At 47.4% G+C, this 9,497-nt stretch overlaps 1 protein-coding gene across 3 annotated transcripts in view; it reads right to left on the bottom strand.

The window, feature by feature from the left end:
• Positions 1–566: 566 nt before the first annotated feature.
• The window catches only part of prkd3 (protein kinase D3), a 48,181-nt gene continuing 39,250 nt past the window's right edge, over positions 567–9,497 (bottom strand). For 2 of the 3 annotated variants that reach the window (XM_040199546.2, XM_078089514.1), the window contains 11 exons: positions 8,923–9,046; positions 8,635–8,712; positions 5,937–6,213; positions 4,950–5,002; positions 4,544–4,616; positions 4,346–4,452; positions 4,025–4,186; positions 3,164–3,262; positions 2,797–3,064; positions 2,228–2,313; positions 567–1,970 (listed from right to left, as the gene is read on the bottom strand). In XM_040199546.2, coding sequence (XP_040055480.2) covers positions 1,797–1,970; positions 2,228–2,313; positions 2,797–3,064; positions 3,164–3,262; positions 4,025–4,186; positions 4,346–4,452; positions 4,544–4,616; positions 4,950–5,002; positions 5,937–6,213; positions 8,635–8,712; positions 8,923–9,046 — 1,501 coding nt within the window. In that variant the 3' untranslated portion in view covers positions 567–1,796. The remainder of the gene's footprint in view (positions 1,971–2,227; positions 2,314–2,796; positions 3,065–3,163; positions 3,263–4,024; positions 4,187–4,345; positions 4,453–4,543; positions 4,617–4,949; positions 5,003–5,936; positions 6,214–8,634; positions 8,713–8,922; positions 9,047–9,497) is intronic. The other variant, XM_078089513.1, reaches the window with a different exon arrangement.

The raw sequence follows: 9,497 nt of genomic DNA, 5'->3' as shown, positions 1-9,497 counted from the left end.
TGGTCAGCCAGTATTGACAGGCAATGCAGGGGAGAACTTGGTGGAGGAATCATGGAAAGAACGCTTCAAAGATTTTGGTAAATGAGTGACGGCTCTCTATTCTCTGTAGCTCACAGTGAAGTGTAGACCTTAAAACAATAGTCCCATTCTGAAGCGCCGTCCAGGAATGTGACAATTTATTCATACTGCTGGAGCTGAGCACACGTCTGATACTGGAAGGGACTCCATGATAGCGATTTCAAAGTCTTCCACAAACCCCCACTTCACCACCACCCTCTTTAACTATGCCATTACTCCCTTGTGGTTGAGCAACTGGCTCGGTAAAAACTGCGCTGTGCGGTGCAACAATCGCATCCAGCTGCAGAGAATGGGATCTGACATGTAAAAACCACACCACACACACACACACACACACACACACACACACTCGCTCTCTCTGGCATTGTGATGCAACATGCACAAATCCATAAGCCAGGGCTGCTTATGCATGGATGCACACTGAAATACACAATCTACTATTAAAGTCCGGGGCGCGGGCAGAAAGACATCCAGGGTTTGAAGAAAACTTTTTCGTTTTCAGTTGCGAAGATTGGTTTTTATTCCATTGGTAAGTACTGAAATATACAAAACACTGACACCTGCCAATCCAGCGGCAACATAGAGGACGGAAAGAGGACAACAGGAGACACACCAACAGAGCAAACAACAAAACTGCAGTACAATAAAACTCCCATAGTTTCTACTATGTCCAATGTCTAGACAGAAAGGGCTATTAAAACGCTCCAGACGACGCCATAAACAAGGTAACTCACAACAATATTTTGTTCTACGTAAAAAAAAAAACAACAACTCGGTTTTGCTGATACCAACACTTCAGATACCTAAATCAGAAACACTTGTTCCAGAATTGGAGTGCTTGAAAAGTCACATTCAAGAATACTGTGAAAGTACAGAGAAGGATGCGTAGAAACATGACGCTCTAACATAGAGTCCATGCCGCTCTTGCTTCACGTTGAACACAGCAGAAATGGCTCCATCATTGCATTTAATGACTATTCAGTGACTCAGGAGATGAATATCCGTAAAGAAAAAGGCCTGGAAACGAGGAAACTGATCAATATTTTTGGGCCCGGTCTGTTTGTCCCAGTCTCAAAGCAAATAGTGTTTCTATTCGATTGCTATCTTCAATGATCGTATAGTGCAAAAATCGACCACATTTTTCTTTCTTAAACGTATGTTCCAGTTTGAGTCTCACAAATAGGTGGGAAATGAGAAAGAAACCTTCAATTCTCAGACTGTAATCCCTTGTGAAAAGTGCCCTTTAATCCTGGAGAAAGCGCTCTATCCCATCTCTCACGTGAAGAACGGACACATATTATTGCTCAAAGTTATGAAATATTTTGTGAATAACTACACTAATACGTTCACCTTCTTTTGGTTTGTTTCTAACAGAGAACCCTGCATTAGGAAATCCATGGAATGTGTTTATTGTGCAAAAAAAGAAGGCGAACACTCTTCTCCTCTGACAGTTTCTTAACGCGTTTCTGTGGCGCGCATCTCCACCTGCACACTCATTGTAACAGGGCATCGCGTTACAAACTCTGTCGGGTTTTTCCCACTTGAAAGCCTCCGGAGAATGACTCTCCACCCGATTGGCTTCTCTCAGGTTTTGGGTGGTGGGGGGGGGTTTGGGTCGGGGGCTCAGTAGATCCACCGCTCCCAAAGTCTCCCTGTGAAAGTTCTTGTCCTTCTTTTTTCAATACGTGTGGTGCAGTAAGTCCCCCCGGGGCGGGCCCCTAGGGGCCCTCCTCCATGTCGTCCAGGTTGGGAGCCATGATGAAGTGTTTCGGATAAAGGAGACTGCGCTCGTCTGCGTACTCCTCCCAGCGCGCGTCGTCGCTCTCGTGCGTGATGTAGCGCTCGCCGCGCCGCGTCTCGAACTCCCTGAGGTCCAGCCATGTCTGATAGTCCTGATGAAAAGGGATGAAAAGGGACATGAACATTAGTCCAGAGGTGATTCAATTATTTTGAACTTTAGCTTCAGATGCCTTTAATCTATACATTTGGAGGGTCTTAGCAGAGTTGTTATGTCTTGTTTGTCATACATTTTTTATTTTCCAGTTGGGCAACTTAGAAATGTCATAAATGTCGTATTTGGGCAGTTTTTTGCCTGAGAAAAATAAACAATCTGGGTCATAGGGTCAAAGAAAGTACGCTATCATGTCACCTGTAACCAGGGGTGGCTGAGACACTTGTCAACGCTGTACCTCTTCCTCATCTTGACTTGAAGAAGATTGTTGATAAGGTCTGTGGCTGTGAAGGAAATGGAAAATGAGCAGACTTGTAATCTATAAGCTGACCTTCAAAGATCTGCCATCTCACACCCACGGCTCACTTGAGATGATGTGACTCGCAAAAGAGGCAGACACTAAGCAAAAGAGAAACGATCAGAAAGAGCAGAGGTACCTACTGTTGGTTTGCTAAACAGCACCCTCGGTTCTTTCAACTTGTCACATCTTTCGTGTGTGGAGGTGGGGGGGAGAGCAGCAGCTTGGGGGGAGGTATGAGTGTGACTCACCTCGACCGCAGACAAACTAAAGTCTGTGGGAAGGACAGTCTACACGTCCTGAGTATCACTCTGATATTAAACTTAACCAAGTTGAAGTTTAACCCGAACCTTCAAGCGCTTAGAAGAGTGCAGGACGTACAATTTGACCGTCAGATTGGATCGAGCGTGGGCCAAATTCCTACAGGAAGACAAAGGCAACAGCAGACAGACCGCTTAGGTCTCCTCACCCTCTGCGGAGATGTCCTTCCACGGCGTAGGGGGGTACATGAAGTCAGCGTTCTGGATCTGGTCGTTGATGTCCTCGTCCTCGTTGAAAGGGAAAGTGCCGCTCAGGCTGACGTACACGATGACCCCCACTGACCACATGTCCAAGGAGCGGTTGTAGCCTTTACTGCGCAGCACCTCTGGCGCCAGGTAAGCCGGCGTGCCGACCACGGAGCGCCGGAACGACTTCTCGCCGATGATGCGGGCAAAGCCAAAGTCGCACAGCTTTACCTGGGGGGAGGTGGGGGGGGGGATGGAGCTACATGGTCAAATGCTCCCACGCAACCGCCGGCATCAAAACATACACACGCGTATGTCTTTTTCTTTCACCTGAGGAAAAGGCTCTGCAGAGGCCAGGAGAACATTCTCAGGCTTCAAGTCACAGTGAACAATGTTTTTGAAGTGCAGATGTCTCAAGGCCACCAGGATCTATTGAGCGAAAAAAAGACAAAAAAGTACAGTAATATAAACTCCAGCTTCCAAACATTTGAATGCATGAGGCGTCTGGTATGAACAGAGTAACCTTTTGAATCTACGACGCAGCCCTATGGAAAAATACCAGGGGGATAAGCACCCCAATGCCCCTTAAGTATTTCCATCCCGACCAGTGCCTTCACATTAGGACACATGATCTCATCTCATCATCCCATCTATATTCACCGGGCCTGGCGTAGGAGGGAGCTGCACGCACATTTGCCCACGGCCCCGTCCCAGAAACCGCAGAGGGCCCGGCTCCCCGATCCTGACCCTCACTTTGACAGAAGTCCTCCCTGGCCACATCACAGCCGGGCCCGCCGCAGCTAATGGGGCAAGTCGTTGACGGGCCCCGCTTCTGTTTGGGCCCCCCGTGATCGGCGGATGGCCCGGGCTCGGTGGGGGTGGAGGAGGGGCCTGCTGCTCTTCTAATCAGGCCACAAAGCCACCAGAACACTGCAGGCTGTAATCCCCGGCCAGGGATGGGGAGGGCCTGATGCCACGCGGGCCAGTCGCATAAACAATTCCCCGCAATCAGCTCACCACAAGAATAAAGTGGAGCTGCAGCAGACGCTCAGACACCCCAAATAGCGTAGTACAGAGAGAGAGAGGGACAGAGAGACATGAAGTAAAACATAAAAAAAGCTAGTAAAAGTAAAACATAAAAAGGGGGAGATGGGAGCAGAAGGATGCAAGCGGTGTTTCTGCAGCACGGACCTGTGTGACCAGGAACTTGGTGACGCGTTCAGGCAGTTTGCTCTTCTCGCTGGACAGAATCATCTCCAGCATGTCGCCGTGCAGCTTCTCCATGACGACAAACACACGCTCCAGCGTCTCGAACATGCACTCCAGGTTAACGATACCCGGGTGATGCAGGTTCTGAGGCAAAGGGAGCAAAAGAGATTGAGCCTTCGCTGAGTCAGAAATTCAACTGGTAACAACTATGGAGCGATAGTCAGTGATGCGTAGTGCCTATGGAGAGGCCTCGTTTACAGAACATGCTAGATTTTTATTTCATTGATAGATTCTTGCCATTACCTGTAATATGGCCACCTCATTCCTCAGCTGGCTCTCCTGCTTGGTAGGAAATCTCATCTTGTCTATAACTTTGATGGCCACATCTCTGCCGCTCTTTCTGTGTTTGCCTAAAACGTTATGGAACACGGTGTAATCAATAACTTTGTACAAATGCAAAACCATTCTCAGTGATATTACCATATCAGAAGCAAAACATACCTGCATACACAATGCCAAACTGGCCGGATCCCAGCACTTCATCAGAGAATATTTGGTACACCGAAGCAATATCCTACGCAGGGAGGATTTGCATTGTTAGTGCTGGTGTTTTTCTTTGTTTGAGCTTCCCTGTACAAACATTTCCAAAAGGCAGGGATTTCTTTTTTTTACGCTTTCAAAATGTTTCTGGTATTGCCAAATCGTTCAGTTTCACTCAATAGAGAAGTGGAACTGAGATGAAAATACCTTTACCAAAAATATGGGCCAGCAGGTTCCCCATTTGTGCAACATAATAACTTTCACTGGAGGTTATGGTAAAAAAAAATACAAACTAAAAAAATAAAGGGATAACTGCCTCGCATGAATGTGCTGGGAAATTGTACAACAGAAAGGAATCGCCACTCACCACGTTCTCCTGGATCTGGCAGTTGGACACAGATATGCTGATGGACAGCTCTTCTGGAGGACAAAACACATCATGTTTCCACATTCAAAAACCTCAAATAACGCATCTTTATTAAAGCATAAGCATAGATCGTTAATTGTGGTATGAGACGCACTGCTCAGATTTTATTTTATTTTTTCTACCAAACTTCCGCAGCTGCATGCAATATTTCACAACCCCACATAATTAGGCATAATATTATAAAATAAATTGGCTATAAAATTTGATCTGGGAAGCGGACATGTGACTGAATGGTGCAAGTATGCAGTGCACTTCATCGTCGGGAATTCAAACACCTACAGTTGCCAATTCTACATGCTGGCCAATACAAACGCCTGAGATGAAAGAGAGTAGGAGACACGATGCTGTGATCATTCTGCGGATGCTACATGGTTTGCAATGAGAGATGGCAGCATACATTACAACAATATGTACATCTACAACTACTCAATGAATGGAACTGTGTGGACGAACAGCTCATTCTCATGGTATGACCTAACATAACCTAACATGACCTAATATAACAACACCTGGGTACTGTGGGGAGGCTGAATTGGGTCAGTTCATTTGTCTTATCAAGAAGCCATACGTAACCTTTTGTCTCTTGATGAGTCAGGCAAAAACCCACTTGTAACCGAAAGTTGAAACGCGGCCGGAAGTCACAAACAACATTCTTTGCTGATGTCAAAATTTAGTTGAGTTTTGCCAAAAGAGTAGATATGGCTCCCGGCATTTCATTATGGACACAATTAACCGATGACATTCTCGATAAAAAAAATTAATTAAAAAAAATCACAAAAATGACTTGATTAAATTTTCGGCACATGACATTCCCATGTCTAATTTAATCTGATTGAATGTTTCAATTCCTTGAAAATTACAATAAAGTTATCAAGTTGTTTTTATCACTCATCCTTCCACGAGAGAGAGCGCTCGTCTTCTACTCACTGTGATCTTTGCCCTGGCCGGCAGCACTGGCCACACTGGGCTGGGGAGTGACGGGCATCAGGGCCTGTCTGATGGCCTTCTCCCAGCCCTGAGCCACATCCATCCCGACTCCCGAGGCCGCCAGAGCCGGGCTGTGATAGTGGCTGCGGTTGTTCTCCCCCACGTAGTAGACCATGGTGGCCGTGATGATCTCGAAGCAGTGTGGGTTGCTGCCCTGGGCCAGATTACTGTAGTCTCCGGACTGTTCAACCTGGAGGATCTCGGACAGAGGAATTTCCTGTGGGGAGGGGCGGCGAGGGACGGAGGTTACAACTATTCACGAAAAAAATGATTCTGAGGAGCAACAACGCTGCTCGACAAGCCATAACAGCGTGAAAGAGTCCAACAGCGGGACCCGACTGCGTTTCTACATCAGTACCGACACGCATCAGATAAGTCACATTACCCTTTTGAGAATGAGAAATGTCTCATTGAATCATTATGCAAATACAAATGTTTAAAAGTAATTAAAAAAAGCAGAACTTAATAGTAATAATGCACCAGCTAAACAAAAACAGCAATACAGGTAGAAACACTCACACACTCCACTGTTGTAATGTTGACTCTATAGTCCCAGCTCTAACTTTCTCCTACACCTCTTCTCTCTCTTATGAGCACATGCAGGGAGGACCGTTTTTTGCAACCCCCTTCCCCGTCCAACCCACCGTCAAATCAAAAGGGAGGAGGGAGGGTCAAACATTTAAAAACACAGAGAACCTCCAGCCAACCGGGGGCCGGCGGAGGCGCGCGCTGTCCCCTCCGCGCGGCTCACCGCGGAGTATCAGATGAAGTGCTTGTGGTCAGCGGGGGCCGGGTCACGTGAGCGGTCCCTGCGGCGGACTGAAACGCTCCGGTTCCCTGATTAGAAGGCAGGAGCCAGCCAGGGGCCCCATCTGAGCACGAGCCGCTGGCGCTGCCGCTCGCCGCCGAGACGAGAAGACACGGCAACTACTGTTCCTCGGCAGGGTAGGGAGTGGGTGGGTCGGGGGTTGGTGGTGTGTAGGTGGTTTGGGTTGTGTGTGTGTGTGTGTGTGTGTGTGTGTAAGTACAGGGGTCTCATCTTCAAACGGATAGCGGCTATGGCTTCCAAATGGAGAAAATGGCTGCCATGCCTGCCAAGCGAGCAGCACCACGCGACCACTGCACTAATCAGAGTGGAGGTATGAAGAAGAAAAAAAAAAAGAGGAGAGGGGAGGACGCTGGCCAACACGCTGATGAGCAGCAGGCTACGAAGCTCAGAAGAAGGGGAAGAGGGTTTCCCGGACGCGAACAGAGCACATGGAGAACGTGTGGTTTCGGTGGAAGAACCCCTCGGAGAGAAGCTGGGTTTTTTTCTACTGCACGGACAGGAAATCGTCTCACTTTATCTGTCATTGGATGCATATCTGCTACTTTGAAGCGACAGCCATGGAACCAAAGACCTAAACTTCGGAGCATGAAAGGAAATAATTTACGGCTCGCCTTCAGCTCTGAAAACGTAGCGGAGTGCCAAGTTTGATAATAAAGAACCACATAAAGCTGCCAGTGAACACAACCGGGGAGTCGGTCCTTAGTGGCAGCGGGCGCCACAGAATAATTGTAAGAGGAAAGTTAGTGAATCTGGATTTTCTTTTCTTTTCAACCGGCACTAAAAGGGAGACAGTAAGAAAGAGGACTTTGAACGCAGCTGCGTCTAAAACCACCTGTTTGACACACACACACACACACACACACACACACACACACACACACACTCAGAAGTGAATGTGCCAACTCGCTCCCACTTCCCACGCGGTATCTTGCAGCAGCACACGTCCGACCGCAGCGCGAGGAGGTGTCAAAATCTCCAGACACACAAAGCAGCACAAACAATAACTTTTTTTTTTGTGTGTGACAAAAACACCAACACACATGTGGAAGTCTTTACCTTGCAGGCTCCCTCCCTGGGTCCTACAGCGTGTAATTACTGTGCTATTAAGCCCCTGCGGCAGTGTAATGACTGACTACGGCGCTGGCAGCGAGCGGGGAAGTGTCACACACGCTCCGCAACGGATTTTACATATTGAAGTTACAATGTTCCACTCACAGCCACCACCTATACTTAGGAGTGTTTCTTTTTTCTTCTTCTTTATTAAAACCACAACCATAACCATGTTATAGAATAACCCTGCATCAAAGAGATGCTGTGAATCCACTGTTCTTTTAAACCGGAGGAGCTCTATGGTCCAAAGTACGACTCTCTCATCAAAACCCCTTCAAATGCCCCCTTCTGATTTGATCTGATCTGACGACAGCCGGAGATAGAGACTGTTGATGATGAATTTAAACACGCGAGGGGGGGGGGATTTCAGCGTGCCCAACTGACCTCTGGGTAGTTTCCGGTTGCAACACCCGAAGCTGAGTCACGCGGCTACCACTGGTTAGACCGTGTCTGTACGCCTCTCACGAGTGGCACGGGTCGTTTGCAAACATGTGTGTGAAAACGGATCACTCCTTATGACGCCAACGTCACCGCGTTTGAATCAAAAGAAAGTGACACGATGGTGAATTAGTGAGACACTGGGACCTGGAATGGGGAGTTTATTCATTGAGTCCATTCGCATTAAGCTGCTCCATTTTCTGCTTAATAAAAGCTTGTGTGTGTGTGTGATTTTGCAAAGGATGACAGCTTCATGCTTACTTTGTAGAACTTGGCTCCGGTGTCGTTCTGGAAGAGACTCAGACTCTTGCTGTCCAGCCTCCAGTAATGTCTCTTCCGCTGTGCAAAGGGGGGGAAAGCGAACGCAAAGTCAGTCCAAACGACAACAAGGACGACATCACCCACCGATGTTACAGTGCTTTAAAATTTAGTTTCATGAGGAAAATACCTTCTGTGCTGAATTCAACACATGTGAACAGCTTTGGAGAAGGAGTTTTCCCCAGCATACAGGCTATTTTTCAGACTGGGCTCCTTGGTTATCAGTCTTACCAGGTTGTCCCTGCTTGTATAATGAACCATCCAGCCCTCCTTCACCACCGTGGAGCTCCGCCTCTTGGTGTGTTTGATGGACTGGACCACCCGCATCAGAGGGATGTTGCTGCTGGTGGAGGGGCTGGACAAACACGTAAAAAAAAAGAAAATGAAAATCAAGATTTCGTGAAGCAATGTGACAATTACTTGTACTTGACCTGTAACCAGCTCATGAATCCTCTCATGTATATTCTTCTAACCACCCAACGTCTGGTAGGTCAGGAAGTGAATTTATGTTTCTGGCAGACCAACACTACTGGAAACATGAAACGCACACTGCTGGTATAGAATAAATGTAGGAACTGGGCAGTTAGAGCTGTTGATTTAAAACACAGCCGCTTTGTCCCCGCTTTGAATCAGGCTGCAGACCGTTGTTTTTCTTTTTGTCACCTCTATTTGTTGTCCTGTCTTTCCCCTCCTCCCCCTTGTTTCCTGTCCCTTTCTACTGAACCGGCCATAACGTTTGCCTCAGAATGGAGTGGGAGAAATGAAGATACCAAACAGGACAACCTTAACCCCAAGCTGACATCCCA

This window comes from Gasterosteus aculeatus, chromosome 15 (assembly GCF_964276395.1).
Source record: "Gasterosteus aculeatus chromosome 15, fGasAcu3.hap1.1, whole genome shotgun sequence".
In the NCBI taxonomy this organism is placed as follows: domain Eukaryota; kingdom Metazoa; phylum Chordata; class Actinopteri; order Perciformes; family Gasterosteidae; genus Gasterosteus; species Gasterosteus aculeatus.
This window is presented reverse-complemented; position numbering and strand designations above follow the sequence as displayed.